This window comes from Dipteris shenzhenensis, chromosome 16, assembly GCF_047967505.1.
Source record: "Dipteris shenzhenensis isolate YYH24624 ecotype China chromosome 16, Dip_SZ_1.0, whole genome shotgun sequence".
NCBI lineage: Eukaryota > Viridiplantae > Streptophyta > Polypodiopsida > Gleicheniales > Dipteridaceae > Dipteris > Dipteris shenzhenensis.
Window position 1 is genome coordinate 27232103 of NC_141611.1, and position 19858 is coordinate 27251960.

The following is a 19858-nucleotide window of genomic DNA, read 5'->3' on the forward strand; positions in this document are numbered from 1 at the left end:
TAATACACATTGAAACTTTCAATCTACCACTATCGTAGCTATAGGCTAAGAGACACACACTTGTGTACACATGAAATACACTAAGCTACTATAATAGAAACTAATTTGTATTATTACACATGCACAAAAAGCACCCTCATGAAATATGGCTTCCATCATCATACACTAAGGCCCTTTTCCACATAACATTATGCTATGTTAGCAAGCTTAACATAAGTAGTTTAGTTACATTAAAGTAGCACAATTCCATTCAAATTGTGCCCATTATCTTATGCAAACAAGTGGTCTTACCAAGAGCTTCCACATGAAATGATTTATTTTTATTTAGTGAAGTTTATTATTTGAGCTTAAGATCACATGGCTTCATTTCAAGGGCTTTCAAACAAGTAGTGTCCTAACCCCCCTTCGTTCCGAACAAAGAGTCCTTGAGAATTGAATTGAAAAGTGGGAATAGGTAGGGGAGGGGCTAAAAAGGCCCAAGAGGAGTGTAAAGGAAGTGATATAAAAAAAGGAGGGAACATGTGATGAAGCAAGAAAGACACATGATATGAAAGGCTTGGTAGTGGGCCCTCACAAGAAGGCTAACTATGCTAGCTTTGTTCTTACTCTTTGTTAGGGTCTCCATGGATCTTGCCCCCAATCATCCACTCATGGATCTTGCCTCAAAGAACCCCCTCCAAGAACACAATCAACCCCCTCCTGGATGATTTGCCTGAGAATTCACAATCACCCCATGAGTGAAGAACACTATCACCCCCTGAGTGAGGGTTCAGTACCCAAGTTAGTAGTAGTGGTTTGCAAGATTTTGCCAGCCCCTGAGTGAAGAACACAATCACGCCCTGAGTGAGGGTTCAGTACCCAGGTTAGTGGTAGTGGTTTGCAAGATTTTGCCTGAGAACACAATCACCCCCTGAGTGAGGGTTCAGTACCTAGGTTAGTAGTAGTGGTTTGCAAGATTTTGTATGAGAACACAATCACCCAGAGTCACCCCCCGAGGGAAGAACACCCTTTAGTGAGGGTTGAGCACCCAAGTTAAGGAGGAGTGGTTTGCGAGATTTTGCTTGATTTCTTTGAATTTACCATGCTTTCTTCCACCCTCCTCTTTTCTTCCCACAACCCACCACTCAAACAACACGGAACATCTCCATCTCTTCTTCATCCTCACTCCTTATGATTTGCTCCCACAGTTGCTTTGTGCTTTTTGGGCTCTCCGAATTTTCCCCTTTCACATCTGAATTTTGCATCTCTGTTTTCTCTGATGGTCCAATGTCCCACTGTTGAGGCCTCGGCGTAGGCTCCATAGCGCCCTCCCCTGCTCTTTGCTTGCATTGGGTAAATTGGAAGGGAGATGATAGTGGAGAAGCCCGCATGGCTCCGTCACGAGGGCCTGCAGATCTTCTCCATCGACATTCAAACAGATGGCCATCGCTTCGCCACTGCTGGAGGCGACCACAAGGTATGCTTACCCTATCCATGGTAGCTTGTTTTGGCGGCAAATATTTCATCAATGTGTTGGCCTGAACCGAGGAACACTCAGCTCCCGATTGGATAGTAGTTTCGCACGTCGGCCCAGCACCCGCTCCGATTCCTTGTTTTGTAGAATTATTCATCAATTGTTGCTTAGTCTTGGCTCTGAACGATGCTTTTTGAACATTTTGTCAAGGATCATTGTGAGCTAGCGTTTGCCAAGTCGTGGTTGTAAAGGCGACACGAGGATTACGGAATTCACAACAGAAAAATTATGTGGGTCGAATTAGTGCCAATATCCTAGTCGCAAATTTAACAGTTAGAACTGTATGAGATTCTCAATGCTGCTGAAGCATAACGCACAGCTCCTCTAGCTGTCTGCAGCGCCCAACATCTTTGATTTTTCAAGGCACTCTTGTGAGAGGCTTGCTGTCATCAACATGGCGACATTGGATAGAAAAAGGGATTCACACTCCAGCCTTTCAGAATGTTAGTTTGACCGAGGGTGGATCGTGTGCCAGATTTAATAGTTATAGCCCTATTATAGTGAGTTTTGGACGTATTCAATGGTCTGTCTGAATGCCGCCTACTACATCATCCTGAATGGACCATGATGTTTGTATGCCAACCTATTATTAGTGTTTAGCTGTCAATGAAGCACATCTACTTTCATGGAGCTGCAAATTATTTGCCCTCCATCCTTAAAACTCTTTCTATCGCTCATTTGCATACTTTGTGCCCTTGACGTTTTCATTTGTAAGCTGTAAGAGAGCCTTTGCCAAATCGTTCCTTGCTGGTTTGCCTATCAGAGTCTGCATTTGGTGTGATCTAAAGTGCTCCAATCATGCTCATCCAATGGATGCAACCTAAGTGGTGTGTAGTATGCAAGGCATGGCTGCATTCTGAGTGTCGTGGTAGACATGTCTTAGACTTTAGTTATTACTGAACCCATCTTGGAACCCATGCTGCAGTGAGGGCAGCATGATGTTACTGCCAAAGGCAGAAAACAATTCCATTGAAGATGCCTTATAAATATTGCTTCTCTGTCTATAACCATCTCCTGTAATTCATGGCATTCAAGGCATTTGTGAGATAGCTAGCGTGAAAACTTGTTTCTCTAGAAGTCACACTTTATTTTATTGGCATAGGATTAGCTGACTTATATGCATGGCGTTCTGAAAATCAATGTAACCTGAATAGGATGATCTTCCTGCCTCACCATTTAGAGCTGTGCATGCCTCTGTGGACTCTTCGTGGGAGATATTGGCGAGTATTGCAGGGTGGCATATCTGGAGAGCCAGATGTACAAAGGCATTGGATGGGTAGGTTCACCCTTCTTACACTTTGGCTAGTATATGGACTGACACTATACATACACTGATGGTCATCTGGGCGAGCATACAAGGGTCCTCTCGAGCAGCTTCTGCTAACATGATGCGATCTTTAGAGAGTGGAGGGGTTCCCCCTTCTTCTCTAAGTCTATTGCAAGGTCAAGATGGCATTTTCAGCCTCAAATTCGGTTGTTTTCCACCTCTTTTTGAGAAGTTTTTGCTCGTGCATTGCATGATGTATTTTTGCTTTGAGCTTTCTCTTGCTGGTTCTGTTCATACTTAATGGAAGTCTCTTTTGTGCAAAAAAATCAAAATAAATCTCAATGTAACTTTAATATAAATCACATGAGAAACATAGTTTCTGCATTTCTGTAAATCTCACTCCTGAGCTTTGATGGTGTGTAAAGACAGGAAGGATTAGCCACCATTCATAAATTTTTGAGAAACTATTATCCTAGCAAAGAGAGCAGAAATAATATATATTTTAGTACCGTTTCTAGAGGCCAAAACAAACATCTAGACTATCAGCTTTCAGCTCTAAAGAGTAGCATTAATGTTATGGAGGATTACATGTATTAGAAAATGACTTAAAAAAAGGCAAAATACCTTTGTCTAGTTACTGAGGATTTTATATTAGAAAATGGCTGGAAAGGAAGATTAGTTTTGCCTAGTCATGATTTCGTTCACTATTGGCTCTGAGGGCTGTTTAAAAGTATTGTAGGAGGAATAGGCTGCTCTCTTTTTGATTACATGGGCCAAATGGGAGGGATAGTACATGCCTCAAAGTTCAGCCAGTAACATTGGCTGCTTGATAGGAGTGCTATACATGCATCGAATGGATGCATACATACATACATACATACATGTATGTATGTACAACACACGTGTGCTTGTGTGGGCATACCATACATTCATATATATTTGTATCTGTGGGGGGGGGGGGGTGTGTGTGCACGCGCGCATATATGTATATATCTAAAAGCCTAAAAGCCATAGAGAAAGGAGTTTCAAAGTACTAGAAGAATCTTTAGGGACCAAAGATCTCTTATCACATTGGAAATTGACAGTTTTGAATCTGGTTGCTTTAAAGCTAAGAGAAGTTCTCTTGATTCATACACCTGATTTTGGTAGCTCTCTCTCTTCAGGGGATGAGATATCCTTGCATAAATTTTGGCTAAAGTTCTTGATTTCTTATGTTTGTGTTTGGATATAAAATGCTTTATTTGCAATCTTTGCTAAGAGAGGTTAAGTCTGCATCAAAGACATATACTAGCTGCTCTCTCTCTCTCTCTCTCTCTCTATGTATCTATGTATCTATCTATCTACATGTATGTATGTATATGTGTGTGTGTGTGTGTGTGTATGAGCGCTCGTGCGTGTTTATGCATGTTTGTATGAACTTTTGTAAGTCTTTTGGGTTCATTTGCAAGCCAAGTCTCAGCACTAATTCTACTATTTTCTTAGTCTACTTCTACCTTTTTATGTATGAATTTGAGTTTATGCAACGATTGATCTCTTGTGAGACTTGACTAATTGACTTAGTGAGGTTAGGAGACTCATAGATGGCTTATTTGTTCTAGACGTTCCAAACTTCAAAGAAATTATGCACAAAGATCCAAATTCTTTTGGTGGAGGAATTTATCCTCTAGAGTTTTGTGGACTTAATTAGACAGGTATTGGAAGCTATTATTTAGGTTTAGAAGTTAAGTATGCTTTCTTAGGTTTAGAAGTTGACATCTATGATAAACGACAACCACCTGAGTATGGTATGTTGAATATCATACGAATGCCTCATATTGACTCAAACATCTCTGTTATGGGCTAAATATGGAGTGATTACTCCCAATTCTATAGGCTCTCTCGTCTTTGCACAAGTAACAGTGCCTTCATCTCTTAATGTAGTAATTTAATCCTATTACTTCTTCGAAAGGAGCATAATAGAAGAAAAGTTATGAAGGTACTCTGCTCTATCCTATGTTGTAGTCATTATGTTTGGCTTTTGGTATATTTAGGATCCTTGAATGTAGAATCAAAATTCAAAGTGGCTGGCCAGTTTCTCTTTAGTTCTTAGGGTTATTCTAATTTTAGAGGTCATCTGCTCTTAGGTACCTGTTTGGTTTTGGTTTTTCCCCTCCCCCTTATTCTATGATTTAGTTTAGCATAATCTCAATTTGTTACTTAATGACAATACACATCATGTTGATCCCAACCTTTAATAGAAGTTTTATTTATTTAACAATTTTAAGAGGAGATATGTCATATGCAGTTGGTGCTTTCAGTCAGTTTTGTAGTAATCCAAAATCATCTACAAGGGACAAAAGAGCTTTTGGATACTTGAAAGGAATATGGATTTGTGGATTGAAATTTGAAATAAAAAGGTGGGATATGAGCGTCATTGTTGCAAACCAAGAAACACTTGCGGTTCCATTATCTTCAACAAAAGCAAAATACCATGGCTCAACAAATATTGCTTATGAAAGTAGTTTGGTTTTGGAGCTAATAAACATAAATTGAGATGCTTTCTAGAGTCCCACAATACTTTATTCTTGACAACACTAGAACAAAACATTATGGAATTCTCTACCTCAAATGGTCCAAAATAAAGAAACAGACCTGATCCATTGTACCACATAGGAGTACATAGTGGACATGCAACGTTCACTCTGTGAAGTTTTCGTCCATGTTGCGGCCTGCTGGTATTGCGATAATTCTTTCTATCTGAAGTGGTGCGTTGCCCTATCAGCTAGATTTAGATGCTCGTCTGGGAGAGACTAAAATGAAATCGTTTAGTCTTCACAAGCAGTTGTAGCTTGAATGAAGAGATTTTGGACTACTTTTTGATTAGCCATCTCCTTTAGTGCTAGCCTTCGCCGTGGCTGAGTTTGCCCTTCACCTCTGGAGTGCCGACAGAAACTCAGCATGAAGACTTTGTATAAATGGATGCTCAAGTATGTGTGGGTGTGTGGATTTGTATGTGTGAGAGCATGTGTTTATACTATGGTCTACACCCACTGTTGGGCGCTGATGACATTAGTGGGGATATCATAGTAGCTAGTCCCTGCTATGCATGATGGAGGTTATGGTTTTCAACCTTATGAGTGACTATCATGAGATTGAAACTGCACTATGTTGTATTTTTAGAGGATGAGTTTGGGCATGTTCCTGGATTCATCTAGATATATACATAATGAGTATTTTCATGAAGTCACTCAGCATTGATTCTTCATTTTTGAGACAAGCAACTAAGCATTTGTTACAAAATGACAACTTAGAGAGGAGTTTGGGTAACTTGCTGAGTGGCGCTCTATTTGTGAATATTTCAAATTTCCAATCTTTTATTTCGCAAACATGAAGAAAGTTTGTAGATCATTTCTACTTATGAAGTGCAATTTAAGAGGGGGATGTTGAGGAAAGTAACCTTCACTCAAGTGTGGATGGCCTAAAGGTGATGCAAGGGACTAATCGTAAATGTATGATATAAGCTATTTTAATGTCATGTATTATTGTACATTATGTGGTTGCTTGTGTCCATTTGTACCTCCGTCCTTCCCTACGCCTAACAGGGTACCCATGATAATTGGGGCGTCGTTTATGATTTCAAACTTTGTGAGCGGATTCTTTGTGTGTTGTAGTATTGTTTCAATAAGCTATGAAGTATTATGAGGTTCTAAAAGGTATGGAGATTAATCTCGTCAAGACTAGATTTATTGGATTTTGAGAGTGCGTAATTGCAAGGTGCCATTGCATATCATGGAATTCGTGTAAATGTGTGTATCCGTAGTGTGCTCGTAGATTTAGTGATTGCATTCTAGGGTAACAGTTGTGAGCTTATTTTGACTGCAGGTTCGAATCTGGGACATGAAACATCTGTCACATAAAGAGGCTGATCCAGATCCAGCTTCTCCGAAGCTGTTGGCTACTCTTCGAGACCATTTTGGGTCAGTCAATTGTGTCCGGTGGGCTAAACTGGGTCGTCTTATAGCTTCTGGTTCTGATGATCAGATAGTGCTAATTCATGAAAGGAGGGGTGGTTCTGGTACAACTGAGTTTGGAAGTGGGGAGCCTCCTGATGTTGAGAATTGGAAGGTTGTATTGACATTAAGGGGGCATACCGCAGATGTGGTAAATTAATTCATTTCTCTACCTTCATGCTCGTTTCACCTTTCATAATTTATTATGATGCAAAGCATGCTTGGTATATGCTGTTGGGAACCCCGTCTGGATTTTGAATGACCTCTTTCTTTTATTGTGTATAAATTGAAGTAGGTAGATCTCGGTTGGTCTCCGGATGACTCTTTGCTTGCTAGCTGTAGTCTGGACAATACAGTGCACATCTGGAACACATCCAACGGTTCACATGTTGCAGTGCTTAAAGGTCATACGAGTCTTGTCAAGGGCGTTTCTTGGGATCCTGTTGGTTCTTTTTTAGCTAGTCAATCGGATGACAAGAATGTCATAATATGGCGAACTGGTGATTGGAGTCTGGCACACAGAATTGAGGGACATTGGGAAAAGACTGTGAGTATTTAATTTGTTCCAGCTTTCTTTCTGTAATGCTTTTTCTTGCTTGGAACTTGTGGTTTGCTGTATGTTGCTCTTGTTAGCTTCTTTATGACTCAAAAGGTATGCTTATCAACCTTGTTTGAGCGTATGCTGCAGGTCGGTTCAACTTTCTTTAGACGCCTGGATTGGTCTCCATGTGGACATTTTATAACTACTACTAACGGTTTTCAAAAACCAAGGCACTCTGCACCAGTACTTGAAAGGGGTGATTGGACTGCTAGTTTTGATTTTTTGGGACATAATGCTCCTGTAGTTGCAGTGCGCTTTAATCATTCATTGTTTCGGAAGCAACCTCAGCCTACTGGGTCAGATCCAGAAAATGCAAAGGCTGGGGCTGATACCTCTGCTGGTTTGGCAAACGGTGGTTTAAAAAATGCATCAAAAGATTTTCCCTATAATGTGATTGCAATGGGGAGCCAGGATTGCTCCATCACCGTCTGGACCACGACTAGTGCTCGACCAGTCTTTGTCGGGAAGCATTTTTTCACTCAGAGTGTTGTCGATCTGTCATGGTAGGTCTTGTCCTGCACGATTTCTGCTTTGACTTTACTCGATGATTGTATCTTCATCTGTTTTTTTTTTTGAAAGCTGTTATAAGCAATTTGCTTAGGGATAATCTTGAGCATGCTCTGATTTCCTTTTGTGGTAAGCTCTCAAAGAAAAGTTCTGGCTTTTAATCCCAGCTTCTGAAGATGGCAAAGTGTAACACAGGCAAGACTGCACCAATTAGAGCTTGAATTATATATCTTGTCAAGAATGCATGCCAATCTTGTTAAAGAGGCATGCATTTGGGTTTCATGAGTTTTGTTAACCTTAACGTGGCCTACATGGAACTTATATAAGGGTTTGTATATAAGGGTTTGTAGTAGGTTTAGCCAATGTTTTCAAAGGTGCATGCATTTGGTTGCATGAGGTTTGTCAACCTTAAGGTGGCCTCCATGGAACTAAAATCAGGATTTGTAGTGGTTTTTAGGTTTGGGATTTGTCAGACATTGGCCTTGGCTCTACAGGCTTTCAGTCTACATCACAGTGTCACACTTTGTTGTGGCTACCCTATCCACTTCTGTAAATCATGATTCACTTGTGATTGTCGTTTGCCAAGTGGCTCCAAAATTGGAGAGTGCTTTTGCCCGAAGTTCTGTAAACCCTCTCAAAATAGGTAGGGAAATTCGCTTGATACCTTCAGATCAAAAGCCAACTGTCGACAATAGTTTTCATGTTTTAAATGATTTGAGGTGGGGACCTGGTTGTTAGGATTTTTTGAGACTGACGCATTTAGTAGCACTGCCTCCTTTGAGGGAGTGCTATAGTGGAGGATGGAAACTCTTTTTTGAATTTCCACGTGTATTTTATAAAAAATTAACCGTGTGTTCCAAATTGCCATTTATGGAGATTGTCCTACAAAAATTGCCTTTTAATAGCCAAACTCCCTTTCAAAAAATTGTTTTCTTTCCCTTTTGCATTCAAAAGCACTGGCTGTACCACTATACTAGGAGATAGTGCCCATGCACAATTGTGCACTCTTATTTGCACCAAAGGAGGCGAAAGGAGAATCCCTAAGGTTTCAAGTCATCATCCCATGAAACCCAAACAAAATTCAGCATCTGACTTGAACAATTAGGGCGACTTCTGGCCCCTGTCCAGATTCCTGTACTCTTTATATAGATACCTTATCTCTAGGGTATACATAGGCTGTTTATATAAGTTCACTTCAAAAATGAGAAGGATCACGGGAGAAAACTTTAATGTCAAGACATCTTTCAGTTGGCATGTGGGCCTTTCCAAATCTTTTGAAATGTGAAAGTACAATAAGCATGCTAAATGAAAGCTCTTTCAGCTGCACTTAGGATGCTTCTGCCTCTTAGGCCCCTGCAACCCCTCAGCCTGCCTGATGTTGGAATTTTAGGATCAACGCCCCACCTTTGAGCTCTAAGTGGGACTAGGGGCTTGACATCTGCAGAGGGATGGGATTGAGGGAAGCTGTGTGGCCAGAGAAGAGGACTGCCAGATGGGCTGAGCAGAGGGTTGCCACCAGCCACGTGGCAGCAGCAATAAATTCTTCGTAGGTTAATTCTAGGGTAGCCAATGTGGTCACCCTGGATAGCACACAGGGCTGGCAGAGATGCTGCCATGTGGGCTGCTGTGTAGGCATGCATAGGCCCTGGTACAGGCCCAGATGATGGGCTGATGCGCTGGCATACAGCCAGGACAAGGCATCTGCAATGCAGGCCATTGATAGGTAGAAAAGACTGCCTAGGTTGGCAGTCTGTTGGTTGGCTCACAGCCTGATCTATGCCCCAGTTGGGTGACCTGAAAGTGTCTTGTGCCCTATATAAGGGCCCCTTTCGAGGGGCAAAATAGTTCATTCTGCAGGTGGTTATCCCAGAGCACACTCGAGTGCAGATCAACAGCGAGTTAGAGAGCATTTAGTGGTGCGTAGGACAGGAGCAAATATATGTGCAGGAGTGCTCAGCCTAACACAGCTACTGAAGCCTACAACGATGGCACATGGCAGTTGAGGATTACAGTATGTGACACAGCAGCATACAGCATCTTTTTGGGTGCCTGGTACAGTTTGGCAGGTCTGTCTCTACATCTATATATGAGATGTTTTGGCTGTACATCTCAGTACTCTCTCTCCTGGTTCTGAAGTGTCTTGTATTTACTTTTGTGCACATGCTGGAGTGTGATTTAAGTGGTCGTACTATCCTGGCATATCTTCCACAGTAGGATGGCTTGTTCTTTGTTGAGGATGCAAGGTCATTGGTTCTCTACATGGTGTCTGGTGTAGGATACATGCTTAGAAATGTGTTTTCCAAGACTTGATTCTTCCTCTGCCGTTCTCCCCTCCGTCTCTATCCTATTCCTTCCTGTTGAATCCCGCTCTGCTATTTTGGTCTTTTCTCCCCACCTCGTATCCGTTTCTATTCTGCTCACTCTGCCGTCTTTTCGCCAGCCCACGAGATTGGATCCATGCAAGCTCGGTATGAAAGGGGACCACATTTAGGAGGTCACCATCTATGGGAGGGGAGTTATCATTCTGTAGCCATGGTGTTATAGAGGACTCTAGTTGATTTGGGCCTGCATTTGGTATTCATTATTCCCTGGTTCCATGGGGTTCACAATATGCATGACACACACGCCACGCATCATGTGCCGAGGTTTCCGATCATGTTGAGATTCCCTGGTCTACCTAGGGAATACAGGAACGTGTCATGCTTCTCTCGATCAGTGCACATGTGGCATCATCCACGATGATGGCTTTGGTGCTGATATGGTGGGATGCCAACAGCTCTTTGTTATCTCTATCATGGAATTCTTCTCTTTAGATTGTGATGTTTATGCATGAGTTTTCAGTAGCATGTTGTAATGGTATTGATTATTGCTTGCTGTCGTGTGCATGTTTGTTTTGGGCAGCCATTAAAACATCATCATGGAACCAATTGCTAGCAATGGAGCTCAGCCCTGCTCAGGAGCAGGTAGTTCAAATATAATACTCAGTGCTGAATAATTATTTCAATAAATGCAGACCAAACAGCAACAGGTCTTGTTACTGCAACAAGCCAAGAATCTCAGCGATGACTCTTTTCTTCTGAGGTTTATTTGGGGTAGAAGAAGAAATGTTTGCCTGACTATGTTCTGGATGCCTTCCTTTTCTCCTGAGGTTCATTCAGGGTAGGAGGAGGAGCGTATGTTCGCTCTTGGCTGAGTAGGTGGGAGATGGTTCCAAGTCTTTGTGTGTAGATTGAGGAGGTGTCATTTCATGTTATGAGATTAGCTAGGGTAGAAATTTTGCTTGGGATGGAATGGTTCTTTAGTTAGACCCCTCTTGTAAACATTGACTAGTTGAACCATGTATACATATTCATTTTCAATGTAATGGAAAGCTTTTGGCTGTCATGTTATGAGATTAGCTAGGGTAGAAATTTTGCTTAGGATGGAGTGGTTCTTTAGTTAGACCCCTCTTGTAAACATTGACTAGTTGAACCATGTATACATATTCATTTTCAATATAATGGAAAGCTTTTGGCTGTCATAATAGCAACTCAAGACATTTGGAATGGATCTAAGTGAAGTTTATAGGTCAGCCCAAGCTTTATACGAGTCTTAAGGGAAATTTACAAAGTGGGAAATGTGGTGTGTATTTTCAAGCTTTAAGATTTGTATTGTGTCCTTGGAATGAACCTCAGATTGCTTCAATCTCAGTGTTTCAGAGAAAACGTGTAAGGCTTGTGAGCTTAAAAAGCTTTATGCCTCCAAATTTTGCTCTAGTATACTAGATCCTGTGACTACACGTGCGTGTATACTATGACAATGTATGGATTCAACAGTCATGAAAGCAATGCCTTTCACCACCCCTTCAAGAGAAGGCTGTATGAAAGTATCCATTATTTCCTATCTAGAAAGCAATGCCTTTCAGCACCCCAGAGAGAAGGCTGTTAAGAATTTTCCTTGAAATAATTAAGAATAGTTACCAACACCAGCATCATCTTCATTAAGAAGGCTGTTAAGAATTTTCCTTGATACAATTAAGAATAGTAGCAACACTAGCATCATCTTTATTCTGTCTGTCTGTCTGTCTGTCTCTCCCTCCCCCCCCCCCCCTTCCTCTTGGGTAGGGGTGCCCATTTAGTGGCTCCACGCAGACCCTTAGCTTTCACTGTATCTGGTTTTCTTCAGTCTCATAGACCCTTTGGTCTTTCGTAGACGTTATAGACTTTCGTTCTCCCTCTCTCTCTCTCTCTCTCCATCCCCCCTCCCTCTACCTCACAGTAAAGAGTTCCTGCTCCAAGTAAGCCACGAGGTTGTGCCCATGAGCATTCATTCCCTCTCTTTTTCTTATTTTGTCGCTGCTGCTTGTGCCCTTTCCACAAAGAAGCTTATAATCTATGTACTTCACAACATGGGCTCTTTCATAGTGCTTACTTGTTGCTGTTGGATTTCACTCTGGTTTGATTCCGACAAATGGATTATGATTGTGCTGCAGGAGCCCTGATGGATACTCTCTTCTCTGTTGCTCCCTTGATGGTTCTGTGGCTGCATTCCACTTTGAGGTCAAGGAGTTGGGGTATAGGCTCCCAGATAGTGAGCTGGAGGACCTAAAAAAGAGCCGCTATGGAGACATTCGGAGTCGTCAAACTACGTTAGCCGAATCTCCAGCCCTTTTGATGCTGGAATCTCTAGCAGCTAAGCAGTGGGGGAGTGGAGAAAATCAGCTGAATGAGCAAGTAACTTCTATTCCAGTTAATGTGCAGACGACTAGTGAAGATCCAATCAGCTCTCACTCTGCTGTCCCTGATGTGGCAGCAAGGTCAGGTCCAAGTATGGGGAATGGCACATCTGTTAGTGTGCCTGCGAAAGAAAATGAGCCACGGATATCAAGCCCTGTAAAACAGCGGGAATATAGAAGACCTGATGGTCGCAGACGGATAATCCCAGAGCCGGTGGGACCTCAAATCAGGGATGAGAGAATGGTGAATGGTTTGCACCCTTCTTCATCCACCATTGCAGGACAAAAACGAGATTTTAGTGCTTTGGATAGTGCTGATACAGGGGCAGTAGTTAAAGAGGGTAACAGAGACCAACAAGCCAAAAGTGATAATGGGACAGTTGGAAGTGTTCAAATCAACGCTGCTGCAAGAGCAAGTGCTACGAATTCTCTTGTTCTAGAAGCAGGACTTTGCTCAGCCGATGCTGCCCAGCTAGGTTTAGTCCCTGCACACAGAGATATGGTTATAAATGCAGATAATCAAGTTGGTAAAGGTGTGCTTTCAGTGACTGTTTGTGACAAGGAGGACGATCCTCATTTGCCTGTTAGTTTGGAGGCAAGGCCGCTGGTATTTCCTTCAAGTGGATCAGTTGGCACCACTAGATTAGATGCTCCAGAGACAGAGATAATATGCTCGAAAGGTGGTGATGTACAGTGGCGTGATAGGATGCGTGGTAAGGCCACAGCCATTGCAGGCAATTCAAATATGTGGGCTGTAGGTTGTGATGACGGCACTTTACAGGTGAGCTTTTCCTTTATGAACATCTATTTTTTCCTATATCGCGCGCTTTCATTTACTCGTGTTTTTTGGGTTGTTCACGGATGGTCAGCACTGTACAATGTGGACTGTTTAACTGCGCGGGCTCTTAAGTGATTCACTGGAATCTTGTTGTAGATATTCACGAAAGCGGGAAGGAGGGCTCTGCCATGTATGATGGTGGGATCTGCACCGGTATTTCTTGATTGTGATGAAGGGTGGAAGCTTCTGTTGCTGACACGGCATGGAGCCTTGTACATGTGGGAATTTATTGGGTCAAGCTGTTTATTAAAAGAGTCAGTTTTGCCTCTGCTGTCAATAGCGACTGATCCATCTGATAAAGGTAGATTCTTAGTTTTGGATGCTATTCCTATCTCACTCCGGCTTGCAGGTAAACTTGCTGCATTTATATTGGTGTTGTGAATGTTTTAACAGGCACATTGAAGGTAGTGTCTGCCAGAATTTCAAGATCTGGGGCTCCTCTAGTTGTTCTTGGAAATCGTCATGCATTCCTATTTCACATGGATATGCGATGTTGGCAACGGATAGCAGATGATCATTTTCATGCATCAAATTTTTCCAGCTCGTTGCAAGGAAACTTAGCAGCTGGAGGCAGTGAACTTGCTTCGCTCCAAGCAATGGCAGCCAATGTGGCTGCACGCAATTTGAAGTGGAACCGGTAAGGTCCAACTTGTATACTCTTAATTTTAGTCTGACATTATGCCTTTGATGTTGCTACTCTGTTTTTGCGTTTTTTGCATCCCTTGCTGCCCACTAGTTAGATGGTGAGCTGCAGCAATCGTTTTGCTGCACCTCTTGTGCTGTGCCATGTATCGGTAGGCAATAGGAAGGTGGCACCACTCCTTGTTTTGTTGGTTATATTTAAATCTGTTGCAATAAGGGATCCCTTCTTTGATATAGGTTGTACTTTCAAAAGTAAAAGTATGAACACAAAACAGTCATTCTCGCTATTTTTTCGCGGGGTTGGGGGGGTGGATTCCTCTCATATATGACAAGGCCTTAGATGAAGGCAACGAAGAATGATGACCTCCTTGGTCAGCTTGTTCTTAAGATTACTCATTCTTTCTCATATCTCAGAATTTGGTCAGCTTGTTCTTAAGATTACTATTCCTGTCTACTCTTGGTCTACATTGGTATCGCCTTGATACATCAAATGGATTTATATTGGCAAAGAGAGATTTTGAAGGGTTCTATGGACGCAAGGGAGCAGAAATGCGAGTGCAAGGAAGCAGGAGCTAAAGGCAAACTGAGAATCTATTGCAGCAACAGTACATGTCACATGCACCCTGCACTTGGGTGCAATGTGAGACACTGGCTACATCGACAAAGTGCAAATAGTTCCTATGATAGGATATTTTGTCGTATGTCCTGACCCCATTGTGAGCCCTTGTCTAGGGCAGTCAGGCACGGGCTACGTAGGTCAGTCTCGCAGCCTTAGGTCAAGTCAGATAGCTAGGGTTAGTGTTTCTCTTAGGGTTCTAGGTAGGTCTAGGTCTCAGCCTAGGATAGGAGCCCAGAAGGGCCCCCTCAGGGCTGAGCCAATGTGCTCCCATCAAGGGAGAATGGGCTGGGGGAAGGGCTGCCTTTATAGGCTGACCTGTGCCCCTCCCTAGGCTGCCATTTATGGGGCAAAGGGCCCAACCAGCCAGCCTAAACAGACCGACTAAATGTCAGCCAGTTTGGGGCTGGTTGGCTCACCCCACAGCCCCCTATATAAAGGGGGGGCTACAGCACTCATTCCTCATTCAATTCCAGCCTCATCTTCTCCTCCAGTGCAGTTCCCCTCCAGCCCTTTATGCAGCCCCTATGCACTCTAGAAAAAGCCCTGAACAGCAGCACACTTCAGCAGTCCATAGCATTACAGTCGGGGGATTCGGAGCAGCAAATGGAGTAAGGTTTGGGTACTGTATCATCAGCTCTTGGAAGTTCTCTTTTGCAGTTTGCACAGCTCATGTCTCAGCTCTATCTATCAGTCATATCTCAGCTCTCTGTCAGCTTCTATTACTCAGCTTTCACTCTCTCACTCACCCAGTAACCTTGCATTCCGGTGGACAGCATAAGCCTCTTCCTTGCCTTGTAGAAGTGCCTTAGATCGTCAGTGTGGAGAGCATCAAGGTCTCGGTATTGGTTGGAGTTGCCTCTCAGGTCATTGCGTCTGCAATACGTGTGCACAATGTACTCTTCTATAGTCAGGCACAAGCTACGTAGGTCGTCTCTCAGCCTTAGGTCAAGTCAGACAGATCAGTTGTTGTTCACGGGTACCCACTGGAGAATAGTAGGGTAGTGTTTCCATCTTAGGATTAGAGATACGTCTAGGTCCAGCCTAGGATAGGAGCCCTTTTGGCCCCCTCAGGGCTGGAACAAGTGAAGGAAATGGGTGAGGGAAGGGCTGTCTTTATAGGCTTCCCTGCACCCCTCCCTAGACTACCTTTTATGGGACCAAGGGCAGCCCCAAACATCTCACTGAAAAGTCGACCAGTTTGGGTAGGTTGGCTCAGCCCTCCAGCCCCTATAAATAGGGGGCCTCCATGCCCTCATTCCTCATTCAGTCCTCCAGCCTTCAGCACTCCAAACAGCTCCCCTCCAGCCCCTCCAGTGCAGCCCTTGTTAGAGGTCAACGTCTCTTGATGTCACCTAGAGAGAGAGGGCCTTGCTTGTGGCCCGTGGGTGTGCCCGCCCAGTGAGTGAGGATACCGTAGAGAGTGAGGGCACTGTTGTGGGTGTGCCCGCCCCTCGTGAGAGTGGTTAAAGTGGCTGTTCAGTGCCATGGAGGTTCCCAGGCAGGGTATGGAGGTGTGTGGGCAGGTATGCCCTTTACGCGCCTCTTAGAGCCCCTTTTATGGCTGTAAAGCAGAGGGTGGGCTGACCTGCAAGTCGGCCACCTTGCTGGCTTCAGCCCTCCATGGGCTGGGGGCTTGAGCCCTACATATAGGGTTGTGTACAGTCCTGTTGGTGGGTCGGCCCACTTGGCTAGGTCGGCCTGCTTGGAGGAGGGGCTCAGCCCTGATATAGGGCCCTGAGGAGATCCATTTGTAGGGCTGTAGGTTGCCCCCCGCATGTGTTTTCATCACTTCATTCCGGGGCCTAGTAGAGGAGAGGAGTAGAGCCAGCCCAATGTAGCATGAGGAGCAGTTCACCCACTCCCTTGTGCTCCCGTTCTCTTGGTTGTTGAGCTGTTTGTCTGAGGTCTCGAGCAGCCTGTTGGTTCCGAGGTTTCTCCCCAGTTGTAGTGGGGTTTTCTCCAGAGATCACTTGCAGTTCTCTTGGGCCTTTCTCTCCTCTCTCCTTCTCAGCGTGGTGTGTGTGTGAGGTGTGCTCTCTCCCTCTCTCTCCCATTGATTTCCGCTGCACTTCTCACATGGTATCACAGCCACGGTTGGCTTGAGACCCGAGGAGCGGAGGGACTGTTGAGCCAACACAAAGAGAGGAGGATTAGGATGCTGTTCGGAGGTGTTTTTGAGGAGCGTTTGCGAGGAGTGGGTGACCAGTGAAGGATGACTTTGAAGGGTGTTTTCAGATCAGAGAGGAGGCGTTCCCAAGGGACGGAAAGCGAGGTTTGAAGGTACATTGGGTTGTCAAGCCCCTTCATCCTCTTCTTCAGCCTTCTCCTTTCTTCGACCCTCAGTTCCCTTCTATCCCATCCACCTTCTCTTTCAGTTCATCGTCCTCTTCACTCCGAGATGGCGACTTTGATCGAGATGGCAGAGAACAAGACTAGAATACCAGTGTTGCCCACGTTCCCAGTTGACCGGCAGTTGAATGGGCTCAATTACAGCATCTGGCGGGTGATGATGGAGTGTGTGTTACAGTCATACGACTTGGCAGATTTCATCTTGAAAAGTGTTGCGGGACAAGTCCCTTGGCAAAGGACCTCGGCATGTTGGAGTAGAAGGAGGCCGAGACCCTGTCTCAGCTCTGGGACCGTGTCAATGCCGAGGTAAGATCATTTATATTTCTTAACTGTACTCCTCATATGATTAATCACGTGAAGCACATGATCGTGGCCAAAAGTATATGTGAGCATTTGGCATCCATGTATAATAGAACCTCTCCCATGAAGGGAGTTTCATTGGAGGTCCAGATGAGGTTGTTGGATCCCAAGAAGTCTTCATCGATGCAGGATCACATCAATGAGTTACAGGAACTTTAGCAGGAGATTCTCCAGGCGGGGAAGCAGCTTTCATCAGAGGACATGGCCATAACTCTTCTGTCCCAGTTATCCTCTTAGGACGGGGCCTTCTATTCATCCTTGATCACCAGTGGTAGGGTGAGTGAGTTGACTTGGGAGGAATTGGTCCCCATGGTGCTTGTCCAGGAGGAGTGCTTCGTCGATCGTACCTATGACAGTCAGCCTGAGGCTTTGACAGCTAATTAGAAAGGCAATAAGCAGCTGACAGTTGAGGAACGAGAAGCTCTCAAGGCATCCTGTATGTGTAACCGATGTGGCCAGAAAGGTCATTATTGGCATCAGTGTCCCCAACGGAACGTAGAGGGGTCCAATACCCAATTGGCCAATAATGTTACTGTTGCGACCACATATACTCCAGCCTTTTAGTAGTACGTGGCAGTCGCTGCAAGCAAGCTTTCCGGATCCAATCCAGATGGAGGATTGCTTGCTTGTTTGTGGCAGCAGGGCCTGTCGATCAGGTGCACCGAGCATGGAGTCATTTTTTGAGGCAAACTTTCAGGAAGGAGCTCGAGCCACGAGGAGTTGTTCCCACTGACTTAGATTGTTGCCAGTGCGGGAATCGAGACACAATTAATTGATCCTTGTGAGTTGTTATATGCCCGTTGTCATTGAAGCATTGAAGCTCATTGATTTGGTGATAGTGTCCTAGTTTGGACTTGAGAGGGGCTTCAGAGGAGGCTGTCTAGCTCTGTGATATAGGTGCCCATTCGAAGAAGCAGACCTTGCACCAGTGGCAGTATTAGTCGAATTATGTTCCAGGATCCTCTGTTGGAGTCATGTACTAGGACCGCAGTTGGATTGTTGTACTAGATGATCCAGTGTATCAGTACTAAACCAGAGGAGGGTACCTAGCACCTGTGGCGTGGGAGCAATAGTACCAGGTTTCAAGTGATTATGTTGAGGTGGTTCGTGCCACGAGGGGGCTTGCTCGACAGTACCTGTGGCGGTCCTTAGCGGTGGAGTATCACACGATGGGTTCCTCGAGTTGTTCCCGCGGCACACCCAGTTGCCTGGCGTCTCTTTTCCATATAGGGCTGTGTGCAGCCTTGTTGGTGGGTCGGCCCACTTGGTTAGGTCGGCCTACTTGGAGGGGCTCAGCCTTGATTGTAGGGCTCTAGGGTCGGTCTCCTACGGTTGTGGGTCGGCCCATGTACAGGCTGGTCGGCCCTGCCCTTGCTGCCGACTAGGAGGCTGAGGGGGCTATATGTAGGCCCCCCCACATGTGTTTTCATCACTTCATTCTGGGGTTTGGCAGAGAGGCAGAGCCAGCCGAGTGTAGCATCTGAGGAGCAGGGTAGTGGAGTATTTCACCCATTCCCTTGTGCTCCCGTTCTCTTGGTTGTTGAGCTGTTTGTCTGAGCTCTCGAGTAGCCTGTTGGTTTCGAGGTTTTGTAGTGGGGTTTTCTCCTGAGATCACTTGTAGTTCTCTTGTGCCTTTCTCTCCTTTCTCTCCTTCTCAGCGTGGTGTGTGTGTGAGGCGTGTTCTCTCCCTCTCTCTCCCGTTCATTTCCACTGCACTTCTCACAGCCCTGACACTTCCAGAGTTTGGCCTCTGCTCAGCCTCAGCTCTTGGCCTTAGTTCAGCCTTCCTGGAAGGTGTCTATGCAACACAACAGTCGGGGATTTGGACGAGCAAATGGAGTAAGGTTTGGATATTGTTTCATTAGCTCTTTACAGTTTTGCACAGCTCACTTCTCAGCTCTATATCTCAGTCATATCTCAGGTCTCTTTTAGAATCTATTACTCCTAGCTTTCACTGTCTCACTCACGTAGTAACCCTGCATCCGGGTGGACAGCACAAGCCTCTTCCTTGTCTAGCAGAAATGCCCTACATCGTCAGTGTGGACAACCTGCTGTCCGTACGATTTCGTACAGTCCGCACACTTGTACGGATTTCCGTATGGCGCGTTAGCTCGTCTGTACAATTGTACGGATTTTCTGTACTGCGTGTCAGAATTTGTTTGTACAGTTCCGTACGGCCATTCGTACAGTCAGTACTTCTGTGTCGGATTTGACCGTATAGTCCCGTCCGTATAGTCGTACGGATTTCCATATAGTTCCATTGGATTTGGCCGTATAGTTCCGTCCGTACTGTTCTGCACTTGCAAGATTCATTTGCAAGCTCAATTGTGCATTCAGCCATTGTTTGGCTTCGATTTTGGGAGTAGACATTGCAGTAAATCTGTAATTTTTTGTGACATTTGGGGCTTTGCATTTGGGCTACGACTTTGCAGGTAGATTGCAGATTTGTGGACAATTTG

At 44.5% G+C, this 19858-nt stretch overlaps 1 protein-coding gene across 1 annotated transcript in view; it reads left to right on the forward strand.

Annotated features, from left to right (window-relative positions):
• Nucleotides 1-1080: 1080 nt before the first annotated feature.
• HIRA (histone chaperone HIRA-like protein) overlaps nt 1081-19858 on the forward strand; it is a 55520-nt gene continuing 36742 nt past the window's right edge. Inside the window, exons 1-7 of the mRNA XM_087387004.1 lie at nt 1081-1456; nt 6642-6920; nt 7065-7316; nt 7458-7873; nt 12349-13372; nt 13526-13730; nt 13823-14066. Coding sequence (XP_087243130.1) covers nt 1349-1456; nt 6642-6920; nt 7065-7316; nt 7458-7873; nt 12349-13372; nt 13526-13730; nt 13823-14066 — 2528 coding nt within the window. The 5' untranslated portion in view covers nt 1081-1348. The remainder of the gene's footprint in view (nt 1457-6641; nt 6921-7064; nt 7317-7457; nt 7874-12348; nt 13373-13525; nt 13731-13822; nt 14067-19858) is intronic.